This window comes from Sceloporus undulatus, chromosome 3, assembly GCF_019175285.1.
Source record: "Sceloporus undulatus isolate JIND9_A2432 ecotype Alabama chromosome 3, SceUnd_v1.1, whole genome shotgun sequence".
Taxonomy (NCBI): Eukaryota; Metazoa; Chordata; class Lepidosauria; order Squamata; family Phrynosomatidae; genus Sceloporus; species Sceloporus undulatus.
In genome coordinates, this window is record NC_056524.1 from 70982627 (window position 1) to 71010078 (window position 27452).

Here is a 27452-nt window from a genome sequence, read left to right on the forward strand (position 1 = left end):
TGGGGGATCGAGCCTTTCTCCCTCTCTTTCTCAAACGGAATCTGCCTTCTCCTCCAACCTGGAAAAGATCTTTGGGAAGAGTGCTCCCTCCCTGCTTTTCAGCAGCCTCCTTCATTTGATCTCTGTGCTCTCTGAAGGATTCTGCCTGGCTGTCTTAGGAGACATGAAGCAGGGATGCTGCCTGGAAACACTATCCCATAGTCCTCTGGAGAGAGCTTTGGTTCCTACTACACTTCGCATTGCCAGAAGCATCCCCATTGATCTCTGGGGCTCTCTGAAGGATTCTGCCTGGCTTGTCTTAGGCGACATTGAGCGGGGATGTGCCCTGGAAAACCTCATCCATAGTTCCTCTGGAGAGAGCTTTGGTTCCTACTAAATTCGCATTGCCAGAAGCATCGCCCATTGATTTCTGTGGGCTCTTTGGGAGACATGAAGCGGGGATGCTGCCCTGGAAACCTATCCATAGTTCCTCTGGAGAGAGCTTTGGTTTCCTACTAAATTCGCATTGCCAGAAGCATCGCCCCGTTGATTTCTGTGGGCTCTCTTGGGGACATGAAGCGGGGATGCTGCCCTGGGAAACCTATCCCATAGTCTCTGGAGAGAGCTTTGGTTTCCTACTAAATTCGCCATTGCCAGAGCATCGCCCATTGTTCTGTGGGTTTCTTGGGAGACATGAAGCGGGATGCTGCCTGGAAAACCTATCCCATAGTTCCTCCGAGAGGCTTTGGTTCCTACTAAATTCGCATTGCCAGAAGCATCCCCCAGTGATTTCTGTGGGTTCTCTTGGGAGACATGAAGCCGGGATGATGCCCTGTAAAAACTATCCATAGTTCCTCTGCGAGAGAAGCTTGGTTCCTACTAAATTCGCATTGCCAGAAGCACCCCCATTGTTCTGTGGGCTCTCTTGGGAGACATGAAGCGGGGAGATGCTGCCGGTAAAACCTATCCCATATTCCTCTGGGAGGAGCTTTGGTTTCCTACTAAATTCGCATTGCCAGAGAAGCATCCCCCATTGATTTCTGTGGGCTCTCTTGGGAGACCATGAAGCGGGGATGCTGCCCTGGAAAACCTATCCCATAGTTCTCTTGGAGAGAGCTTGGTTTCCTACTAAATTCGCATGCCAGAAGCATGCCCATTGAGTTTCGTGGGCTCTCTTAGGAGACATGAAGCGGGGGTGCTGCCCTGGAAAACCTATCCCCATGTTCCTCTGGAGAGAGCTTTGGTTCCTACTAAATTCCGCATTGCCAGAGCATCCCCCATTGATTTCTGTGGGCTCTCTTAGGAGACATGAAGCGGGGATGCTGCCCTGGAAACCATCCCATAGTTCCTCTGGGAGCTTGGTTTCCTACTAAATCGCATTGCCGAAGCATCCCCCATTGATTCTGTGGCTCTCTTTGGAGACATGAGACGGGGATGCTGCCTGGACAAACCTATCCCATAGTCCTCTGGAGAGACTTTGTTTCCTACTAATTCGCATTCGCCGAAGCATCCGCCATTGATTTCTGTGGGCTCTCTTGGGAGCATGAAAGCGGGGATGCTGCCGGAAAACCTATCCCATAGTTCTCTGGAGAGAGTTTTGTTCCTACTAATTCGCATTGCCAGAAGCACGCCCATTGATTTCTGTGGCTCTCTTGGGAGACATGAGCGGGAGTGTGCTGCCCTGAAAACCTATCCCCTGTTCCTCTGGAGAGGCTTTGGTTTCCTACTAAATTCGCATTGCCAGAGCATCGCCCTGCTTTGTGTGGCTCTCTTGGGAGACATGAAGCGGGATGCTGCCCTGGAAAACTATCCCATAGTTCCTCTGGAGAGAGCTTTGGTTTCCTACAAATGCGCTTGCCAGAAGCATCGCCCATTGATTTCTTGGGCTCTCTTGGGCGACATGAAGCGGGGATGCTGCCCTGGAAACATCCCATAGTTCCTCTGGAGACGGCTTTTGTTTCCTACTAAAATTCGCATTGCGAAGACGCATCGCCCATTGATTTCTGTGGGCTCTCTTGGGGAGACATGCGGGGATGCTGCCCTCGAACAAACTATCCCATAGTTTCCTCTGGAGAGAGCTTTGGTTCCTAATAAATTCGCATTGCCAGAGCATCGCCCTTGATTTTGTGGGCTCTCTTGTGAGACATGAAGCGGGGATGCTGCCCTGGAAACCCTATCCTCGTTTCCTCTGGAGAGCGTTTGGTTTCCTACTAAATTCGCATGCCCGAAGCATCCCATTGATTTTCTGTGGGCTCTCTTAGGAGACATGAAGCGGGGATGCTGCCTGGAAAACCTATCCCATAGTTCCTCTGGAGAAAGCTTTGGTTTCCTACTAATTCGCATGCCCGAAAGCATCGCCCCATTGATTTCTGTGGCTCTCTTAGGAGACATGAAGCGGTGGGGATGCTGCCCTGGAAACCTTCCCATAGTTCTCGGAGGAGCTTGGTTCCTACTAATTCGCCTTGCCGAAAGCATCGCCCATTGATTTCTGTGGGCTCTCTTAGAGAGACATGGAAGCGGGATGCTGCCCTGGAAAAACTATCCCATAGGTCCTCTGGAGAGAGCTTTGGTTTCCTACTAAATTCGCATTTCCCAGAAGCATCCCCCATTGATTTCTGTGGGCTCTCGTAGGAGACTGACGCAGGGGATGCTGCCCTGGAAAACCTATCCATAGTTCCTCTGGAGAGAGCTGTTGGTTTCCTACTAAATTGCATTGCAGAAACTCCCCATGATTCTCTGGGGCTCTCTTAGGAGACATGCAGAGGGGATGCTGCCCTGGAAACCTATCCCATAGTTTCCTCCTGGAGTGAGCTTTGGTTTTCCTACTAAATTCGAGGGAAAATGTCTCTAGGCTGACAGCGCTTATGACAGTTTGATGTTACAGCGCCTTGATTGGTTTCATTTAAAAAAAACCGCCCAAAATACATCATTTCACAAACGGTCAATGATGGAACGCTGACGAAAGTTAAATCGCTTCCAAATAATCCGGGTAACGTTAAGTCATTCTGACGTACTCTTGATTGACAACTCCAAATAAGGTATGGAGGAGAAGAGTCGCTTTATTTTTAAACACCGTTCATGCCAAGTGAGAACGCTTACTGACGCTTGGAAGTAAAAAATTCGATTTTAACTAAGCAGTGGGAACGATGAATAAAGCGATTCTGAAAGCGGGATAACAACTGTATTATTTTTAATTCGATTTTATTAAAACGTTTATTTTAATTCGTATCAAATCCAAGTGGGGAACAAGCGGCATAAAATCAGAATGACTTGAAGGGAAAACAACAGGGCAGTAAGGAGTACTGTATCCTGGAAGAGGGCCATGCCAGCTTGGGGAAATCACCTTTGCTAGATAGCTGTCCTTCCTGTATCATTTACTTTAGGATCAAAGGTGTCACAAATGATAGGTGCACGGTATCACACTCTGACAAACTAAAATTTATTGTTTTATTTCTGACATCTGAACAGACTGCAAGGTGGAAATATGTGATGCAGTTAGTAGTCCAGATAGTAAGTCCATTCTTGTTTGACTTACATTACATGGGTATATAGCTGGCCTGCGGGAAAACAGTGCTTAGCTCTAAAATTCACCCCATTTGCCAGTGGTATTAGATTCACTCTGTTGAAAGGTAGACCTACGAAATTCAAGGGAGCTTTCTTTGCCTAAGAAATTGCTCTTAAGTAAACCTTGCCTAGTATAGGGGATTCCATTTTGTGCTTAATTCCTGCTGTTTCATACCTTTGTTTTGAGAGTGCTGTGCTCCCTTGCCATCTTAACACATGAATGAACAGAAAACCCTTTGAAATTCAGAGGAAGGAATTGGCAAAACCCCTTCTCCTTGCCTAAAAACCCCTGACAAAATGAGTTATGCCAACCTAAAGTGATCCTATCACAGGCTTTTTGGCAAGATTTGTTCAGAGGGGGTTGCCTTTGCCTTTCTCTCAGGCTCAGCGGTGTGACGTATCGAAGGCCACACAATGGGTTTCCCTGGCTGAGCAGTGATACAAGCCCTGGCCCTCCAGAATTTGTAGTCCAGTGCTCAAACACTATACCCCACTGCTTCAATGTCTTTTCTAGGACTATGAACACAATGTCTGTAACCTGACGTTTTCTGCTTAAGAGTATGATTTTTCTTCTCTTTTTACTTTAATGTTATGTAAATTCAACTTCCTCAAATAAATTCATTTATGGCTTGGCTATTGAAGGACTTATCCCCTGTATTAGCCCATTAGGGTTAAGATCTTCTAGAGCAGGCCTCCTCTCGTCCCACAACCCTCTCAGGCTCACTTGCATGAACAAAGGAGAGGGCCCTTGCGTGGTCCTCGAGACGTTGAGTCCCTCCCCAGAAAGACCAGGGTGGCCCCATCCGTTCTGTGTGAAGTGAAACCTTTGTGCCACCAGGCCTTTACAGTGGCTGAAGTTGGACTTTTATGCTCTATGTGTACTGGGGGTGAAAGTTTATGGTCTGTGTTTCTCCTTTATTTTTTTTACTGTTTAGTATTTCTAACTGTTTTATATGTTACTTTGTGTTTAGCACTTTTTATTGTAAATGCATTTTATCTTTTTAATGAATTTTAATACTTACACTAGTTCAATTCTATTTTAATGCCCATTATTGTATGTTTTTAATTGTATTTTTAAGCCACTTTTGTGTCCAATTTTTTGGGGTAGTTGGATACAAATAATATAACAAGGAAGGATAACTCATTTTAACCATCTACGCTTCTATTCAGCCTACCTACAGACAGGTCTCGTTATCAGTAAGAATATTTATCTCTAATAATGTGAAGGTTAAGATAACATCTGGGGCCCCTTCCAACTGCATAAATTTATTTGGACTTCTCAGCCAGAGAGCTCTAGTTGCCTCACCAGACTATGTATCCCAAGGTTCTGGGATACCTAGAACCCTGGGTTACATAGTCTGGTGAGGCACTAGAGCTCTTCTGGATGAGCAGTCCAAATACATTTGCTTAGGGTTGCCATAAGTCAAAAAAATGATTGAAGACACAACACAAACACAAACCAAATGAAAAATCCCAGGATCATTAGGGTGACCCATGGCAGTTAAGTGGAATCATAATACTATAACTGTTCCAGTGTGAAGAGTCGTTGAAATTTTAGATGCCCACTAGTTTGGTGTCCAAACTGCATTTTGTCATAAACAAAACACCACAAACAGACATACAATAATATCAAATATATCTCCCCAAATGCTGTGTGCTAACACTAGAATCACACGTGCTCTAACATGAAATCCCTAATTTATCTGAATATTGATAGGTGGGGAAGGAAGGAGACAAAAGACTAAATGCCTTGACTGTAATTAAGCAGAGCATCATTTAATAATGCCACAATAACTATTAGGTAAAAAATGCTATTTGGTCCTTGGAAGGTGAAAAAAGGGAAGGGATAATCCTTAGCCAGGTTCTTGATATACAGAGGAATCCTACCAATACCAATGAGAAAAGCACCAATCCCCGCTCCGATTAGTAATATTGAATTGCCAGAAGAGACACACACCTTCCTGATTTCTGTAATAATAAAGAGAAATAATGTATTATGTGTACTATAAACTTGTCAGGACTAGTGTTCTAACTGTTTGTCCAATTCACTGAACCTCCATGGTAATAAACTTAACACCCAGTCACATCTTATATTTCGCATATGTATGTTCTGAGAGATCTCCTGTGATTGAGCCCCGATTCTTATTTTGCATGCTTTATTATTATTATTATTATGATTATATTTTATTCTTAGTATTGACTTATATAGAGCACTGCCAATCACAAGAATCTGGGGGGGTTACAACAGTAAAAATACAATTAGGAATACAATAAAATTCAAAATAATACCTTCCCAACCCCCCCCCCCGTCCAATTCCAAAACTACTATATTAAATAATCACAATTAAAAACAATACAAATCAATGCTTAAAATTAGGGAAAAAATTGGTGGACAGAGACGTAAATCACAATCGTATTCATATACGGAGAGGAAACTTAGATTTGGGAAGCCTGCTGGAAGAGACTCATCTTAGAGCCCTCTTAAGCTGTAAGAATGGAGATGTGACGGATCTCCTCCGGCAGGTCATTCCTAAACTTGGAGAAGAAAGCCTCTAGGTGACTGAAGTTAGCCTAGATTTTTTTGGCTGAAGTAGATTCATACCCAGAGGACCAAGCTTAAAAAATGGTTGCCAGACCATACCTGTCCTGCTGCTTTATTAGCTTACAGTTTTAAACCGCTTAGACACTGTTCTTCGTCAGTATGAGCGGTATATAAAGAAGCGTTTTTTTTTGTTTTTTAATTTTCCATTCAATGGTCTTTAAACTGTAGACAGCCAGAAGCTACTGTCCACTCTTCACTGCCTCACAGCAGACAAAGTTGCTGATAATATTCCCACTTCAACTCCTGGACGTGCCAGTTGGCCCCTGTTACTTCTAGATATCTTTACAGTCAGCAACAATGCTACAATCTTTCTCCCAACCTTGGAGCTGGGTGATCTTCACACAACTTCTCGCATCCTTGGAGGATCTTTACCACAACTGCTGGCAAAGTCAGTGGGCACTTCCATAGCTTGTGGGGAAAGGTGGAGCTTCTTAGGTTACCAGAGGAGAGCACAGTGCTTAGATGATTACTATGGCTTGGAGTACAGAACTCTTAAGGGAACGCTTTTCCATACTGTCCGTTCCCGCACGTTAATGTCCTCTGGGATGATCTACTAGGTTCTCTAAAACTCTTCCGTGATATGGTTAAATATCTCACATGCAAAACAGCCTTCAGGGAAGGTCCATGCCATCTCCTCCTACTGGCAGGGGCAGTCATAAGTACTCCTATGTTTTCCCTTTTTCAATTGCATTTAAAATGTCCCCGTTTGTCCTTCCTCTTCTCACTTCCCCCTAGCCTTGGCTTGCTTCAATTGCTGTCACTGAATTCAAAGTGCAAAAGTACTTTGCACAATTAATCAGCTGGGAGAGAGGAAAGGAAGCAGAAAAAACTGCCCTTCCCACTGGCTCAGGCAAAAGCAAACGCTGGAGCATCTCCGAGCCATGTGCACCTTCTTCATTTAATAACTTCTGCTACCTTGCCATGTTCAAATGTTGACCATGTCCAAATGCCTGACCATGCTCAAAATTTGACCAAATCTGCTACCGTGACTATGCTCAAATGTCCACATGCATCCAGGTTTTCATCTGTGAAATGTTGTATGATATGTAATGCTAACCTGTATTCTTAAGAAGCACCACTAACACAATCACCCATCCACATACACTCTTTTTTCTTGGAGGAAAGAAATAAAAAATCCCCAGGCAGCCAGATATCAGAATTATATCAGATGCATACTTCATGCATTCTTTTCCCTATGCAGTTGAAACAATGGATCACACCCCTGAATGGATTTTAAAAACATCTGAACCACTGAAATATTAATTACATAACTTTAAAAATATTACCAATGTTTAATTTTTTTCCAGTTTTTAAAAAATTGGAGCATAGCTTACTGGCGTGCATTTTGTAGATGAAGCTTGGCTGTACTACTGTTGGCAACTGGAGTTGAGTGGTAAGTGGAAACTCTTGGTAATAATGTTGCACTGATGAGTATAATATGGGACATGTAAGATGGATATGTGTAACCACCACCAGCCTTGCAGAAGCCACATTTTCTGGCTGATAGGCATTAGTTTTATAATATGGCGGCGGCCTTGCAAGCAAACAAATATGATCAAACATGTAAATAGGCATTGTACAAAATGGTGAATAATCTCAAGAAAACAACACAGGAACGTTCAATAAGCAGCATTTCCGTGTCTTTGACTCTGCAGTAGTATTTTTAAACAATTGGTTCGTATAGAAAGATTTATCTAACACACCAGAATATTAAACATAAGAATTGGTAATACACTGAACAATATCTGGTTAGCAGAGATAATTCTTGAATTCAATCGCTGGCGAAAAATTCATTGCAGGAAAAGAAGATGAGCTAGTGACTAGTAGGGTAAAAATTTTACTCATTTGAGCAAACATTTTGTACAGCAAATGCAAACTATTCTGTATAACATATCAACAAGACATCAATGCTACTGAGCAGGATCAATTTTACATATTAATTAAACAAAGTATCAAGTAACTATCATTTGTAGGAAAGGAACGATCTTGTTTATATATCAGGAAACCCATGGTCCAGGACCGGTGACCTTTCCCCAAGAAGATGAGCCCGTCTCCAAGGAGAATGAATGTGAGTTCACCAAGAACAAAAATCACACTTTGTGAGGTTTGTATGTCCAATACATACTTGTATGTTATTTTTAGTCCCAGCACACCTGAAAAAGCAACACTTTAGGGAAGACTGAACAAGGTCTTTAATCTCTTCCTTGTTTTGTTTATGTGGCTCTACAAATTTTACAAGTACTGTACTCTAATTCTAACCTTCACTCTAATGAAAGAAGGCCACTCCTATGTCACCACAGCTTTGGCCCACTACATCCAATACTTGAGGAATTTTTTTAGCTTTCTCTTTATCTTTCATGGTGATTGCACTTTTATCTTAATTCTATAATCAATAATTATGTGAACTTTCCATTTCAATGACATAATTAAAAACCATTTATTAAAAGATTGTTTTTTGAATGAGATTACAAGCATTACAACTTTGCAAGAGGTTTACTTACTGAATCAGACTCCATCTTGATTTCAGCAATACACCTTTTTCTTGTTTGTGGTATGACCTATGAGCATACAAAATAAAAATTTATGTCAAGGTTCATTATTTGAATCTTTCTGTTATCTATTACATTATATCCCACCTCTACAACTGTATAATATGGTTATGCACTGAGGCCTTAATACACGTGGTATTGCTTCCAAAAAAGGGGCTATATCCACAAAAGCATGACAAAACAAAACCAGTCAGTCTTAAGGTTTGCCATTTCTTTTTCTTTTCCCCTTCTCCTTTTGTGCGAAGATTAACATGACTACATCTTTGAAAAACATATAAATGTATTTATATTTACTACTACATACATAATTACAAAAACAATTTGCAATTTTGGTTTCTTATTTTAATAGCAATATTTATCACCTTAAAGTACAAAACACTTTTTCATTGATAAACACTAGATTCTTTAAACAAGTAACTGTGAGTCGCATTTCACTCCTGCAAAATATATTCTGACATGGTATTTCCATTTATTTATGTGTCTGTTAGTAGGAATAGCTGTAGCAGCAACTGTTATCTGCTCTCACATTGACCTTTGACTAATGGCAGTCCTGTGTGTGATACATCTCCAAAGCCCCACTGACTGTTCACTGCAAAATACAGGCTCGTGACTCCTTCTGAGTTATGCATCTAGCATGTGGTTCTTCTCTCTTTTACTACCTTCTGCCTTCCTGGCATCTCTGTCTTTGAAATGAATCATGCTTTCTCACGTTGTGGCCAAGTATGACCGCCTCATTTGACCATCTTGGCTCCTGGGAGAGTTCAAGGATCCATTCTCTTCTTGCCATCCACTGTACCCTCCGCACTCTTCTCCAGCAGCCCATCTCAATGATATTGATTTTCTTGCTATCTGCTTTCTCACTGTCCACTGTTACATGGTGATTGGGAATACAATGGCTTAGACAATTCTAACTTTAGTGCTCAGTATATATCTTATGGTTGATTCCTGTATAGTTCCTTCATAGTTGCCTCCATTCCAAGTCTTCTTCTGATTTCTTGTCGCACTCTCTTTTGACTATGCGGGTTTACAGACCGCCCAACAATAACAGGACGTCTGCTGCCGCCTCCGTTTCCGCTGCCAGGAAGCCCTCAGCCTCCAATGGGGGAGACTCCCGGCGGCAGAAAAAGAAGCCACAAAAAGCGGCCTTTTTTGCCGTGCGTAATGACGCCGCAGCGGCGTCATTTTCATGCCGCACTTGCAGATGCTAAGTGTCTCCACTACGTCAAAATGGCAGCGCCCATGTAGAAGCGTGCCGCCATTTTGTACTGCTCGGCACGTACTAGGGTTGGGCGTCTGGAAAGGACACTTTTCTAACCCTAGTCGTGCCCAAGCACTTTACTATTGGTGCCTGTGGAACACAACCAAGTTTGATCCAAGGTACGGGAACTCTTTATATTTTCGATTCCTCATTATCTAGGTTGAATGTTTGTTATACTTGTCTAAAAAAATTATGCCCAGCTTGACCCAAATCCCAGATGACGTTTTACAGTTCCGTATGTATGTAATGCAGCTTTTTCAGATTTTCCCATGCCGTTGGGGAGATTTTCTTTTTTTTGAGCCAGCGAAGAAGTCCTGGGTGATTAACTGCTGTTAAAAAAAACAGAGTCCCTCTTCTGCCCACCATCCATCACTTTCTAGGTGTAGGCTGAACCACAGTTGAAACGCTGAAGCAACAATCCTCAGAGTCCCTCTTGCTGTTATGCACATAATACAACTGAAGGAGTTTTGCCCTGAACTTCTCCATGGTCATGGATAATCATACATTTTGGCCCCCAAATCTTCCTCAACTTATACATGAGGTCCAATTTTAGTCAAGTATTAAGGTATGCATTTCTTCCAGGTCATTATTTTCTTTTTTTTATGTTCAACATTAAGCTTGCCTTCAGCACTTTCATCTTGCCTTCCCATAATAATTTTTCCAGTCTGCAAGGTTTTCTGCTGTGTATATGGTATCATCCACCCTATCTTAGTTGTTGATATTCCTTCTGCCTACCTTCACTCCTCCTTCTGAGTCTAAACCTGCTGTTCTTATAATATTTCTGCAATATTTGAACAAATAGGGTGATAGAATGCAGCTTGCTTTACCCCTTACCAATTTGGAACCATTCTGTTCTCTGTATTCTTGTTCAACCATGCCTCTTGTCCTAAGTACAGATTCCTCATCAGGCTATTACAGGCATGAATTTGTCTACTGGAACCAAAGTATATCATGAAGTGGCAGGAGATGAACCACTTATTTTCTTCTCACAGGATATGCAACTGAATTTAGTAAACCCCTATTTCACAGGTGACTTTTTACTCACTGGTGTGATTCATACTTTTCCCAGCTGGGTAAAATACCAACACCTTGGCTGGTAACAGCTCCTAAAACTTGGTTTTTCTGTTTGATTGTGAACTTCATTTAAGGATGTGTAGTCACACTTTGTTTGCCCTAAATACCAGATGCTTAGTAGTTGTAATTATGGTTTTCACTCTTCAACAAATATAAAATTTTTCATCTCATATATAATCTTGAACTATTGGAAAAACTTTTTGTCACCACAGTAGCCACATAGCATAAATAAAGGCAACATGCCTTGAAACATCTTGTAATGCATTCAACACTGGAATAAAAAGTTTCCAAAATATACTAATCCTTAGTACTGAACAAAACCTGGGAACATTCCTCCTTTTTTTGAATTTGTGCTCTTGCATTTTTCTTTAATATATTTGCAAAGGACAAGAATTGTTTTTGTGGGTTTTTCAGGCTATGAGGCCCGTTGCTAGAAGATTTCTTCCTGACATTTCGCCAGCATCTGTGGCTGGTGAAACGCCGGAAGAAATTCTTCTAGAACATGGCCCAATATGTCTGAAAAACCCACAAAAAACTATCGATGCCCAGCCAGGAAAGCCTTCGACTTCACATTGGACAAGAATGTTGTCAATCTAATCGTAATGCCAGTATGTAAGTCCAGTAGATAACATTGACCATGTAAAACCTGTGGGAGATTTTGCAGCTGAATCCGATAATGTTCAAAGACAACCATAAGCTACTTTAGCCTCCATAGCACACTGACATACACACCGGACTATCCCTCAACAACCTACTCAGATACAGAAAAAACAACCCCTGGACATTGGAACTTGGGTTTAAAGTTCAGAACTTGTGGTGTAGTGGTTTGAGAGTTGGGACTACGATCAGGAGACCAGGGTCCAAACCCCACTGCTATGAAAACCCAGTGGATGATTTGAGCAGGTCACACTTCTCTGCCTGAGGCAAAGGCAAACCCTCGCGAATAAATTCTGCCATAAACCCTGTGATAGGGTTGCCTTACAGTTGCCTAAAAAAAGAAATGATTTGAAAACACACACAACCAACACCCAATGCTTTCTAGGAGTATGCCGCTTTATACATGTTGTTGAACTACAGTTGTCAGAAGTCCTACCTAGCACATTGGCAGCTGAAGCCCAACAACATTGGAGAGTCTCTTTGCCCATCTGTTCTAGCCTGTATTTTAATGAAAACATGCATATCACCATAATTTTTTAGATGTCAGACATAACTTCCAATTTACACAGATTTATTTATTTATTTATTTATTATGTATTTATACCCTGCCCTCAGCCCTAAAGGCTATCAGAGTGGCTTACATGTCCTCTTCATATCCCTAGTTCTGATATGGTAAGTATAGTTTGCGTCTATGCTATGTTCATATTATTCATTATATACAAATATTACAGTGGGTGCCTCGGGTTACGAATTAATTCGTTCCGCATTCCTTTCGTAACCGAAAATTTGAACCCGAAACACTTTTCCGTTAGCACCTGGAACAGCCGATAGCTCGCACTTTGCAGCATGCATTTGATTGGCATTTCGCGCCGAAATGCATTTCGTAACCCGCAAAAATCTTTCGTAACCCGACCCGAAACAGTTTTTGCCAATCACACTCTTTTTGCCCTATCCCGGAAATTTCGTTACCCGATCATTTCGTATCCCGAGGCACCCTGTCTACCTGATCTGGATTGGATTTCTGCTTGTTTTCTTTTTTATAAATTGCCGTTACTCCAAGCTTTGTGTCAGTGACATTTATGTCAGACAGTCTTCTGTTTAACAAAGTACAGAATTCTCCCATTAGTCACATTCAGGAGAAATACCCCATTGTTGTCTGCTGTCTGGCTTCAAGTCATTTCGACCTTATAGAGACCCTAAGGCGAACACTATCACCGGGTCCTGGCAAGATTTGTTTCAGAGGGGGTTTTTTTTGCCTTCTTCCAAGGCTGACGGCAAGTGACTTGTTCAAGGTCTATTTACGTGGGTTTCCATGATCTTGACATCTGGTCTCTCAGTTTCTCGCCAATGCTCAAAGCCCTACACCATACTGGCTCCAAAAAAAAAGCCCAATACTAAAACACCAAATTTTGTTTTCTCTTGTGTATAAAATCACTGGTCAGCTGTCTTCTTACAATGTATGCTGTTATTTTCTTTGAAGTGACTATACTTTTCACAGAGTTTCCCTAAAACCAGATTCTTTCCAGATGCTTTCCTTTTTACTAAGCAATAGTTGCTTCAGGTCCACTGACTCACTAGTTTTACACTCTATAACATTAGAATGTATGGTTAGAACCTTCAAGCAACGTATAATCTTCCTTCCAGGTGCTTTGCTTTCCTTTTCTAAGCAATAGTTACCTCAGTCACTGACTCATAGTTTGAACTATATAAATTTGCATTTATGGTAGAACATTTCAAGCACGTATACATTTTTTTTAAAAACCAGTGCACAAATGATTAACGTCGTACAAGACGCATGCCGGACAGTGCCACTAATTCAACTCTTCTATATACCAGCCTTAGTCATGTCAGGCACCTCTTTTCACGATCATGTGAATATAAATTCATGCAGGGGCAGGCTTTTTTTGGTGGGGGGGTCCTACTCAGATTAACAACATGCCTGAGTCAAGGCCAAGTCGCCTACTTTCTCACATAAGCCTCACGGCTACAACGCTCAGCGCGTCATAGCGTATTAGCAGGAGCAATCTAAATCAACAAGGCTGATTTAAGGCCAGCCAAATTAAGTACGTCATTTTCACTTAAGGTTTTATTATAAAACACCACACTTTGGATAAGCAACGTTCTAGAATGTGTTTTTTAAGCTACTTATTAGGGCGTTGTCTTAGCTCAGGGATATAGAGCACATACCTTGCCCATGAACAAAGGTTTAGGTTTAGTCCCCTGCATCTTCAGATATCTCAGGAAAGCGTTCCTCTATGAAATGCTGGCAAGTGACTGCCAGTCAGTACGGACAATATGATCTAGACTGGACTTCTACCCAAGGGGAATTTCTTCTTGTTCTTCCTATGTCATTTGATTTTTATTGGATGTGTGGAACTGCTGTTCTATTCTGCATTATCCTTGCTTCGCTGCACTACTCATGACACGACAGCAGAACATGCAAACGCTTATTTGTTTTGGAATAAATACTGTTTTTATGAATAAATACATCACATAAATACTATCATCACCTGTGTACCTTACACCTATGAACAGCATGTCTTGCTCAGGGTGGCTCTTCCTTGTAAACTCATAAGCTTACTCCTTCCCCCAGTAGGCGGAAGTGAACGGTGGAGTCCTTCTGATTACATTGGCCCTACACCAAGAGCCACTGCATCCTGATCTAGCTTCAAAGTTCCCAACTGTGTGCCCAGCTAAACTGTGCTTTCCCTCCACTTCCCTGGACCAAGACGGGGGAGGGAATAGAATAGCCACTGCGTCACAGTCTGGATTTCACAGATAAAGTCTTTCCTTGCCCTCTCATGCGTTACTCCCAACCACCCTGTGGGACATATGGGCTGGGGATGGGAGGCTAAACATGGCCCGATGTGACCACCCCACAGATTCTTGCTCTAGGGCGAAGCTTCAATGGTCTGAGATGTGCTACTCACGTAAGTACATTTACAAAGCTTACTGACAAAATCAATTATATCCAATTGCCACTGTTCCAAAAACATCAACATTGCACATGGTGCAGTAACCTGCCAGACTGACTTGGTTGTTTGCAGTCGCCCATCCCATCCAACCAGGAAAATACAACATGTGGTCACAGCCACATCACTAATTCAGCTTCATACTCCCTTCTTTACTTCTGCATTCACGACTGGGGACAGAGTACCATCTATAGTTACTCTCTCACTTCTCTTTACTAGTAGCAAAAAGAAAAACATTCCGGGACTACGTATAGCTCACTCCAGCTCTTTATTGTTTCTATAGGGCACGACAAGCACTAGTAACGGATCTTTCTTTTAGTGAAAGAAAAACGCACCCTTCGCACTATACCGTGTTTCCACGTTCTATTCCCACTAGTTGCAGGTGATTCCCATGTCCATTAAAAGACACCAATCCGGATTTTAATCGGACATTTTTACAGGGCTACCAAGGATGCTGAAATATTTATGAGGTTTTAGACTCAGCAGCCCTGCACTGCTCCTTAAAACCGTTTAGGGGGAATCCAAACAGAACCTCAACAATCCGCACGGACACAGGAGGCAGAGGGCAGCTAGACTTAGGCATGCATGATAACAAATTATTACTATGCAACAGCTTCAGTACCATATCATACAAAAAAGTTTATTCCCCAATAGTTGGGCACAAGCTATGCTGTATGCTGAAGAAAAAGCGCCATATTACCAACGTAGCATACAATTCAATGTTTCGAGGAAAATATGTGTCCTTACCTCATTACCCTGCACTAAACAAAAGATTTCTTTGTTTCTTATTATTTTACAGGAACAGAGTTTCCGCTTTACTGGACAACTTTTGATTCAAATACACGGGCTGTTCTATAGTTTTTTAGAAACTCAATCGTTTATAATATTGACTGAACATGATAAACTCAATGACATGTTATTACTTATTTCTTTTTTGCATTTATAGCCACTTTCTCCCCAGTCTGGGGAGATTCAAATTGGCTACAAACAAAAACAAACCTTAGCCAAAAACAAGGTCAATGGTAATTAAAAATTTTTTAAAAATGAACCCTATCACCATTTTAAAAAATCATACATTTAACTAAAACACAACGCAATTTAAAACAACATGCCAAAAGATTTAAACTAGGAACCCACCACCTCCTCAACGAAGTCTCCTTGAACGCCCCTTATGCTCTCTCCTATTTGTACAATCTTTACAAGTTTCATAGTCCAGCAGTTTGTTACACGAATTAATTTCAGTCAAAAAAACGGGAAACCTGAAAACAGGGACTGACGTAGTCACTCAAACTTCTCTTTTCCCTCCAATACTCTTCCATGCTACAGAGGAAGATGTTTCACCCTGGCAAATCCAAATAAAAACTATGCAATCTACCATTTTACTCAGCAGTAAGCCCCCCCACCTCATCAATGGACTTACTTCCACGATAAGGGCAGGAGCTTTACACCCTTGTCTTGGTATTTTCCAACCTTAATACTAAACTCTTGGACACCCTGTTTTACCACTGGTATGATTCATTTATGAAGCACGCGATGGTCTACACCTAGCGAAGCGAAGGAAACTTACAGAACGCCCTTCCTCAACATGACATCTTTTGTTACATTGTGCGCCAGCCCGATTGGTTTTTCATATAATGCCTGCCTTTATACTCTCCAGGTGTTGTTTCCCCCCTGAGCCGTGCAGAATACACCACAATTAGGTTACTTTTGTACACCCACACATGGTCACATCACTACAGGATGAACACCGCACACAAAAAACAGCACTGTTCATAATATCAATCATGACCGCATCATAACACCTCATTTAAGTCCGTGTCAACCACGACCAAAATGTAAGCTTATACCTCTCATTAACGTGCATTTTAAAAGCATTTTCTACCCTCCTAACTACTATGCATAAAACCATGGGCATTCAACACCAGAAAAAATGGTTTTGCAAAACCTAATTGTGTTATTTGACCTCAACTAGCAAGTTCATGATCCCTCAACGTGTTCTCTAGAGCTTTTGAATTCATCATTTCCTGCCACCAGCAAACAGCAATCAAAATTCTCCTCAGAGCTTACCACTAACTAGGTGATGTTAGTTAGGAGGAAGTATATTTGTTGTTGTGTCTGCCGTCACGTTGTTTACCTGCTTCCTGCAACCCTAAAGCAAAACCTATCATAGGGCTTTCTGGCAGGATTTTTTCAGAAGAGGTTTACTTTTGCTTCCTCAACGAATGAGAGGTATGGGAATTTTTTTTGCCCCAAAGTCACCCATGGTCACGTTTCCAGGCTGAGTGGGGATTTCAAATACCTGTACTCCACAGTCATAGTCTAATGCTAAACCCACTTACACCCCTTGCGGCTTTCTGAGACGGGTGTTGTGTGTACTTGTGTGTGCATGTGTTCTGTGGCGTGTTGTATGCAAACCATCCCAACTTATGCCACCACTAAGTAGAACCTTCATGGGGTTTCTGGCAACCATTGTTCAGTAGAGGGTTGCTGAGGCTAAGGGCACGTAACTGCCCAAGGTCACCAAGTGGGTTTCCTGGCCAAGCTGGGAACTCAAACTCTGGTCCCTAGACGTTGTACGTCTAACATTCAAACCAATATTCCATGCTGGCTCTCTCTCCAAAGCCCACCCAGTGCCACTTCCCTCACGCACCTAAGGCAATAGTTAAGAACATTTTTTTGGGTGAGGCATAAGGATCTGATTGAGATGAATTGTCATAAATTTCCCTGCTTCTCCATTTTGGCCCATGGGAACTTCCTCACGACTTCTATAGAACAGAACTATAGCATCTTGATAGCATATTCTCGTTCCAACATGATTCAGCACGTCAGAATCATCTCAGAATTACACTGTGATTGTATTTATGCATTTGCGACACAAGATTTCACATTTAAACACCTAGTTGTCACCTATTGTTCGACTAGCACTAAAGATCTATGTAGCTGTTGAAGCAAAACACCACAAAGACTAATAGTTACCGTGATAACTGAGAACCAACAGCGGTACCACAAACACTGCCCTACGTGAAACAACGTTTTATAACACATAAATTAACAAAGGAACCCTGTAGCCACCTCTACACCAGAGAAAAAGAAATTTCTAGCATAAGCTTCCGACTCTTAGTTCCACTTAATCAGATGCAGTTTATTAGCTTGTTGTGTGGTATACCGACTGTAGGACCAAGGCTTACAACTAACCATCACATTGTGTGGGCAGCAGCCCACTTATCTGACTGCCTGGATTCCCCCCCCATTTGGTTTAGATTAACCACATATCCTAGCTGGCTTAGTAGGGAACTGTATTCTGTGTGCTGAGAGCGAACAGCAATATGAATCGATGTACTTACACTAATTAATTAAACAGTGATACGCTGAGAAACCAACAGCCGGGCTACCACCCCGCACATCCTTGCCACCACACTGACTTAGGATATTGTATAAGCTTTTGTCCCACATCGTCTCAAGAATACGAATGTATCTCTGTAGAATATTTCTGGATGGGTTCTGTAATCGTATAGCTGGATTTGGGACACAGCAATTTGACAGAACACGTATCTCAGTTTGAACTTTTTCACACCTTGTTTGCCAGTGACTTCTTCTTCATTTACCGCCAATTTATAAAAACTCATGCCTCAAGTCCTTTCTACATACTTATGCACTAATCGTATTTCATTGACATAACACCTTATAAGGTTAAGTCGCGGATGGAAGAGCCAAACAGAGGAGAATCCATAGCTGGAATAAGGCCCACTAGTACATTTGTCCTTAAGACTAAGGTTTTCAATCGCAATTTCCTAAACACAGGGAACAGTTTCTTGCCTACTGCACTTACGGTCCCGAGGTCAACTACCAGGTTTTCTTGCCAAGATTACTTCACGAGGAGTTACCATGCCCCCAAAATTCCTCTGAACTGAACGGGTATGACACTACTCGACATCAACCCACATGGGTTTAACATGGTTGAGGCTGGGATTCGAACCTGCGTTTCCCAGAGTTCTTCACTCTACCATTTGTGTTGTTGCTGTGTGCCTTCAAGTATGCTTCCAGTTTATGGGAGATTTCTAAGGCAAACCTATACTGGCTCACAATGCAAATACCAAACATTTTTGAAAGACAGAGAGGAAGGACACCATTCCCCCTGCTGTAATTTTCCCCATTAACATATTGTTTAAAAACAATGATCTCGTGTCAGAAACAAGCCAGTCATCCTGATAGAAACGCAATTTCTTGTGCTTCCCTTTTTGCGATCAGAGACAACCCATGCCCATTCACCCAGGGGAATGCTTCAACAAAAAATGAACCTTACCTATCAAATATCCTTTGTCCTGGCATCTAATACTAAGGAGATCCCAAATTGCCCTTTAAAACCAAATCGATAAGGCACAGATACGTAGAGATGTGGACCTTATTGGGTATTATTCCACACACATCAAATTTCTCATTATAAAAGAATAGGGTTTCCTATAGAACCTGTATTCCTTCCTGAGAAAACTAAAGGAGGTGACAGGAAGCTACTCCGACATACACTCTACAAAGATGGCACTACGTCCCCAGTGGCTCGTACACTATTCACCCACTAATATCCCAGTTTGCTTTAACAATCTCATGCCAAACTGAAGCACTACAGGGTTGGTGATGTCGTAATTTAGTAAATGGATCACCAGAATGAGTTTTTCGATCAAACTTCTCCACACCCTACAAAACATATATGAACAGGGGTATTGCTCCTTGTCTCACTTTCTCCTACAGAGGATTGCAATTACCACATTGAACCACAAACACTGGGAGTGCCAACCGTAAGCCTTAGGCAACTGACAGGCATGATATAACTGAGCCCTCTAAATACTATTTGACATGGAGAAATTAGAGCAAGATCTTTTTACATCAATCAATGGCTTTTCACTTTCTTAGAATTCTTGAAAAGAGCTGAGTGGAGACTAAAAGAAATCTAAATTAGCACCAATCTCAAAACTACTTACAGGCCTTAAAACAAATCTTAGTCATACAGAATAACTGTTTTTAAATGTGTAAATCACAACAAAAAAACTGTATTGCACTTCAGAAACTTTAACTTCTTTGCTGCTGCCGAGACCCAGGCCTTTAAAACCATAACGTTTAAGCAATCGTACAGTTACACCTTTGTAAAACAACACCTAACATCACAACTAAAGCCATTTAATGCAACATAGCCACGCTTGACCCTTGGCTTGAGTGGTTTTTCTTCTGCAAAACTGCAACACCTTCTCAGAATCAGCGGCCTATTAAAAATACCCTGAAAGTGTAACGACTGTTTTTCAACCATGTTCACCAAAATAGCACTACTTTCAATTCACATTACGTTCTGATCTACAAGGAAGATTAATTCAACGATTCCAAGTAAAGATTAATTCTATAGCTCATGTGAGTTACCACCTACCAAAGAGAAACAAATACTTTCATAATTGTTTCCTGAACTCCATGGCGGCTTGCTTGGCACGATTTGTTCACCGAGGGGGTTTTTTAACCTTTGCCTCCTCTTACGGCTGAGTGCGAGTGTGTCTAGTCCAAGGTCACCCGTGGATTCTGTGGCTGAGCCACAATTCTGAACCTCTAGTCTCACACGCTTCCTAAATCCGAGTCCCAAACACAAACCCCTACTGCTACACTTACCTCCACCCCCCACAGACCTGCCCCACAGGACCGCAAAAACCCCCGACTAACTAAACCTGACGTCCCTAGAGGCAAATGAAGCCTCACCAGCCACGCAAAGATGACCCTACCCTGAGGCTATCAAACTTTGGAACCATTACCACGAGCACAACAAGCCCAACTGTAAAAGTTGATAAGGCCTTCCCGACTGCCAAACTAACAGCTGCTTCGGGCTCTTTCGGAGGTATGACATTTAAACTGACTGCATGGGTCCTAAGAACGGAAGCTTGCACCAAAGCTGCACTCCAGTGTTAGGAAGGGACGTGTTTTTCTTGCTTTGGCGCAAAACCTCTGGACTCTTACGGACCCCTGCATTCATTTTTTAAAAGACTACCTCCAACGAGCGGACCCGAAGCAGCTTTTATTTTGGCAGCATTCTGTAAACGGCCAATCGCCTGGTAACGTTGATTGAAGGCAGTAGCAGAAGAGGGAGACTGCAATATAGGGCGTTGATACGAGCCACTAGTTGCGCACGGGTTAAAACGCCAAGTACTGAGGCCATCTAACACCGCCACAAAGTTGTGAGTCGATCCCAGGCAGAGCCTCAGGGTCAACTCAGCCTTTCGCATCCTCGTACGGTCACCTAGAATGGACGACCCAGCTATTGGGGGCAATTCGGCTTTAACATTGTACCAACACCCATTAGGAGTGCTTACGTGCACTGATAAGCGTTTATGAAATGTACTTGCATTTGCTATTCAACTCTAAGAAACGCCCACCCGCCTGAGTTGCCAAACACCTAACAACCAGGGCAAGCTGACCTGAACCAGGGCTCTGGACATCTCTCGTTCATACGGCTCTCACCTATGGCCACATAAAACACCACAAACTTACCAATAATTGATCCTAGTCAGGAGCTCACACTGCATGTACGCCACGACGTAAAAGATCCTCTGTTGAAAGATGCACATTTTCACGCACAGGTCATTTACAGGCCTACATCTCACTCTACTACCCATGTGTTACGGGGCACTCTTTTTAGTAGACTTCACAGTATACATGCGTGTAGCTATTATCAGTCTGTAGCAACCCTGAGATATAGAGCCTTTCTCCCTCTCTTTCTCAAACGGAATCTGCCTTCTCCTCCAACCCTGGAAAGAGAATCTTTGGGAAGAGTGCTCCCTCCCTGCTTTTCCAGCAGCCTCCTTCATTGATCTCTGTGCTCTCTGAAGGGATTCTGCCTGGCTGTCTTAGGAGACATGAAGCAGGGATGCTGCCCTGGAAAACCTATCCCATAGTTCCTCTGGAGAGAGCTTTGGTTTCCTACTAAATTCGCATTGCCAGAAGCATCCCCCATTGATCTCTGTGGGCTCTCTGAAGGGATTCTGCCTGGCTGTCTTAGGAGACATGAAGCGGGGATGCTGCCCTGGAAAACCTATCCCATAGTTCCTCTGGAGAGAGCTTTGGTTTCCTACTAAATTCGCATTGCCAGAAGCATCGCCCATTGATTTCTGTGGGCTCTCTTGGGAGACATGAAGCGGGGATGCTGCCCTGGAAACCTATCCCATAGTTCCTCTGGGAGAGCTTGGTTTCCACTAAATTCGCATTGCCAGAAGCATGCCCATTGATTTCTGTGGGCTCTCTTGGGACGAGCATGAAGCGGGGATGCTGCCCGGGAAAACCTATCCCATAGTTCCTCTGGAGAGAGCTTTGGTTTCCTACTAAATTCGCATTGCCAGAAAGCATCCCCCTTGATTCTGTGGGCTCTCTTGGGACATGAAGCGGGGATGCTGCCCTGTAAAAACCTATCCCACTAGTTCCTCTGGAGAGAGCTTTGTTTCCTACTAAATTCGCATTGCCAGAAGCATCCCCCTTGATTCGTGGGCTCTCTTGGAGACATGAAGCGGGGATGCTGCCCTGGAAAAACCTACCATAGTTTCTCTGGAGAGAGCTTTGGTTTCCTACTAAATTCGCATTGCCAGAAGCAGCCCCATTGATTTCTGTGGGCTCTCTTAGGAGACATGAAGCGGGGATGCTGCCCTGGAAAACCTATCCCATAGTTCCTCTGGAGAGAGCTTTGGTTTCCTACTAAATTCGCATTGCCAGAAGCATGCCGCCCATTGATTTCTGTGGGCTCTCTTAGGAGACATGAAGCGGGGATGCTGCCTGGAAAAACCTATCCCATAGTTCCTCTGGAGAGAGCTTTGTTTCCTACTAAATTCGCATTGCCAGAAGCATCCCCATTGATTTCTGTGGGCTCTCTTGAGGAGACATGGAAGCGGGGATGCTGCCCTGGAAAACCTATCCCATAGTTCCTCTGGAGAGAGCTTTGGTTTCCTACTAACTATCGCATTGCCAGAAGCATCCCCCATTGATTTCTGTGGCTCTCTCTGAGGAGACATGAAGCGGGGATGCTGCCCTGGAAAACCTATCCCATAGTCCTCTGGAGAGAGCTTTGGTTTCCTACTAAATCGCATTGCCAGAAGCATCGCCCATTATTTCTGTGGGCTCTCTTGGGAGACATGAAGCGGGGATGCTGCCCTGGAAAACCTATCCCATAGTTCCTCTGGAGAGAGCTTTGGTTTCCTACTAATTCGCATTGCCAGAAGCATCGCCCATTGATTTCTGTGGGCTCTCTTGGGAGACTGAAGCGGGGATGCTGCCCTGGAAAACCTATCCCATAGTTCCTCTGGAGAGAGCTTTGGTTTTCCACTAATTCGCATGCCAGAAGCATCGCCCATTGATTTCTGTGGGCTCTCTTGGGAGACATGAAGCGGGGATGCGCCCTGGAAAACCATCCCATAGTTCCCTGGAGAGAGCTTGGTTTCCTACTAAATTCGCATTGCCAGAAGCATCGCCCATTGATTTCTGTGGGCTCTCTTGGGAGACATGAAGCGGGGATGCTGCCCTGGAAAACCTATCCCATAGTTCCTCTGGAGAGAGTTGGTTTCTACTAAATTCGCATTGCCAGAAGCATCGCCCATTGATTTCTGTGGGCTCTCTTAGGAGACATGAAGCGGGGATGCTGCCCGGAAAACCTATCCCATAGTTCCTCTGGAGAGAGCTTTGGTTTCCTACTAAATCGCATTGCCAGAAGCATCGCCCATTGATTTCTGTGGCTCTCTTAGGGAGACATTAAGCGGGGATGCTGCCCTGGAAACCTATCCCATAGTTCCTCTGGAGAGAGCTTTGGTTTCCTACTAAATTCGCATTGCCAGAAGCATCGCCATTGATTCTGTGGCTCCTCTTAGGAGACATGAAGCGGGGATGCTGCCCTGGAAAACCTATCCATAGTTCCTCTGGAGAGAGCTTTGGTTTCCTACTAAATTCGCATTGCCAGAAGCATCCCCATTGATTTCTGTGGGCTCTCTTAGGAGACATGAGCGGGGGATGCCCTGGAAAACCTATCCCATAGTTCCTCTGGAGAGAGCTTTGGTTTCCTACAATTCGCATTGCAAAAGCATCGCCCTTGATTTCTGTGGGCTCTCTTAGGAGACATGAAGCGGGGATGCTGCCCTGGAAAACCTATCCCATAGTTCCTCTGGAGAGAGCTTTGGTTTCCTACTAAATTCGCATTGCCAGAAGCATCCCCCATTGATTTCTGTGGGCTCTCTTAGGAGACATGAAGCGGGGATGCTGCCCTGGAAAACCTATCCCATAGTTCCTCTGGAGAGAGCTTTGGTTTCCTACTAAATTCGGAGGGAAAATGTATATAAGGCTGACAGCGCTTATGACGTTTGATCGTTTAAGCGCCTTGATTGGTTCATTTAAAAAAAACCCGCCAAAAATACATCATTTCACAAACGGTCAATGAAATGGAAACGCTGACGAAAGTTAAATCGCTTCCAAATAATCCGGGTTAACGTTACGTCATTCTGACGTACTATTGATTGACAACTCCAAATAAGGTATGGAGGAGAAGAGTCGCTTTATTTTAACACCGATTTCATGCCAAGTGAGAACGCTTAATGAACGCTTGCAAGTAAAAAATTCGATTTAAATAAGCAGATGGGAACGATGAATAAAGCGATTCTGAAAGCGGGATAACAACTGTATTATTTTAATTCGATTTTATTAAAAACGTTTTATTTTAATTCGTATCAAATCCTAAGTGGGAACAAGCGGCATAAGTCAGGAATGACTTGAAGGGAAAACAACAAGGGCAGATAAGGAGTACTGTATCCTGGAAGAGGGCATGCCAAGCTTGTGGAAATCACCTTTGCTTAGATAGCTGTCCCTGTATCATTTACTTTAGGAATCAAAGTATGTCACAAAGTAATAGGTGCTCACGGTCATCAACTCTGACTAAACTAAAATGTATTTGTTTTATTTCTGACATCTGAACAGACTGCAAGGTGGAAATATGTGATGCAGTTTAGTAGTCCAGATAGTAAGTCAATTTCTTGTTTGACTTACATACATGGGTATATAGCTGGCCTGCGGGAAAACAGTGCTTAGCTCTAAAATATCACCCCATTTGCACGTGTAATTAGATTCACTCTGTTGAAAGGTAGACCTAAGAAATTCAAAGGGAGCTTTTCTTTGCCTAAGAAATTGCTCTTAAGGTAAACATTGCCTAAGTATAGGAGATTCCATTTTGTGCTTAATTCCTGCTGTTTCATACCTTTGTTTTGAGAGTGCTGTGCTTCCCTTGCCATCTTAACACATGAATGGAACAGAAAACCCTTTGAAATTCAGAGGAAGGAATTGGCAAAACCACTTCTCCTTGCCTAAGAAACCCCTACAAAATGAGTTATGCCAACCCTAAAGTGATCCTATCACAGGCTTTCTTGGCAAGATTTGTTCAGAGGGGGGTTGCCTTTGCCTTTCTCTCAGGCTCAGCGAGTGTGACGTATCGAAGGCCACAGAGTGGGTTTCCATGGCTGAGCAGTGATACAAGCCCTGGCCTCCAGAATTGTAGTCCAGTGCTCAAACCACTATACCACACTGCTTCAAATGTCTTTTCTAGAGACTATGAAAAACAATGTCTGTAACCTGACGTTTTCTGCTTAAAGGCATGTATTGATTTTTCTTCTCTTTATTACTTTAATGTTATGTAAATATCAACTTCCTCAAATAAATTCATTTATGGCTTGGCTATTTGAAGGACTTTATCTCCCTGTATTAGCCCATTAGGGTTTAAGATCTTCTAGAGAGGCCCTCCTCTCTGTCCCACCACCCTCTCAGGCTCACTTGCAGTGAACAAAGGAGAGGGCCTTCTTGGTGGTTCCTCGAAGACTTTGGAAGTCCCTCCCCAGAAAGACCAGGGTGGCCCCATCCGTTCTGTGTGAAGTTAAAACATTTTTGTGCCACCAGGCCTTTACAGATGGCTGAAGTTGGACTTTTAATGCTCTATGGTACTGGGGGTGAAGGTTTACTGGTCTGTGTATATTCTACTTTTATTTTTTTACTGTTTTAGTATTTTCTAACTGTTTTAATATGTACTGTGTTTAAGCACTTTTATTATTTAAATTGCATTTTATTCTTTTAATGAATTTTAATACTACACTAGTTCAATTCTATTTTAATGCCCATTATTGTATGTTTTTAATTGTATTTTTAAGCCACTTTTGTGTCCAATTTTTTGGGGTAAAGTTGGATACAAATAAATATAACAAGAGAAGGAATAACTCATTTTAACCATCTCACAGCTTCTATGCAGCCTACCTACAGCAAGGTTACGTTATCAAGTAAGAATATTTATTCTCTAGATAATGTGAAGGTATAAGATAACATCTGGGGCCCCTTCCAACTGCATAGAAATTTATTTGGACTTCTCAGCCAGAGAGCTCTAGTGCCTCACCAGACTATGTATCCCAAGGTTCTGGGATACATAGAACCCTGGGTTACATAGTCTGGTGAGGCACTAGAGCTCTCTGGCTGAGAAGTCCAAATACATTTCTGCCTTAGGGTTGCCATAAGTCAAAAATGACTTGAAGACACAACAAGAACACAATACAACAAATGAAAAATCCCAGGATCATATAGGGTGGACCCATGGCAGTTAAAGTGGAATCATAATACTATAACTGTTCAGTGTGGAAGAGTCTTTGGAATATTTTAGATGCCCAATAGTTTGGATGTCCAAACTGCATTTTGTTCATAAACAAAACACCACAAACAGACATACAATAATATCAAAATATATCTCCCAAATTGCTGTTGTGCTAACACTAGAATCACACTTGCTCTAACATGAAAATCCCTAATTTATCTGAATATTGATAGGTGGGGAAGGAAGGAGGACAAAGATACTAAATGCCTTGACTGTAATTTAAGCAGAGCATCATTTAATAATGCCACAATAACTATATAGGTAAAAAATGCTATTTGGTCTTGGAAGGTGAAAAAAGGGAAGGGGATAATCCTTAGCCAGAGTTTCTTGATAATACAGAGGAATCCTTACCAAAATACCAAATGAGAAAAGCACCAATCCCCGCTCCGATTAGTAATATTGAAATTGCTAGACAGAGACACACACATTTCCTGATTTCTGTAATAATAAAGAGAAAATATATGTATATATTGTACATATAAACTTGTCAGACTAGAATGTTCTAACTGTATTGTCAATTCACTGAACCTCCATGGTCAATAAAACTTAAACACCAGTCACATCTTATATTTCGCATATGTATGTTTCTGAGAGATCTCCTGTGATTGAGCCAAGATTTCATATTTTTGCATGCTATTATTATTATTATTATTATTATTATTATTATTGACTTATATATAGCCTGCCCAATCACAAAGAATCTGGGTGGGTTACAACAGTAAAAAATACAATTAGGAATACAATAAAATTCAAAATTAATACCTTCCCAACCCCCCCCCGTCCCAATTCCAAAACTACTATATTAAATAATCACAATTTAAAAAACAAATAAAATACAATAGCTTAAAATTAGGGAAAAATTGGTGGACAGAGACGTAAATCACAAAATCGTATTCATATACGGGGAGAGGAAACTAGATTGGGAAAGCCTGCTGGAAGAGATCCATCTTAAGAGCCTTCTTAAAGGCTGTAAGAATGGAGATGTGACGGATCTCCTCCGGCAGGTCATTCCATAACTTTGGAGAAAGCCCTCTAGGTGACTGAAGTTAGCCTAGATTTTTTTGGGCTGAAGTAGATTCATCCCAGAGGACCAAGCTTAAAAAATATGGTTGCCAGA

General features: G+C 42.4%; 1 protein-coding gene across 3 annotated transcripts in view; it reads right to left on the bottom strand.

Moving 5' to 3' along the window:
* TMPRSS2 (transmembrane serine protease 2) overlaps positions 1–27452 on the bottom strand; it is a 70162-nt gene that overhangs the window by 24621 nt on the left and 18089 nt on the right. For all 3 annotated transcript variants that reach the window (XM_042459295.1, XM_042459297.1, XM_042459296.1), the window contains exon 4: positions 26687–26773. In XM_042459295.1, coding sequence (XP_042315229.1) covers positions 26687–26773 — 87 coding nt within the window. The remainder of the gene's footprint in view (positions 1–26686; positions 26774–27452) is intronic.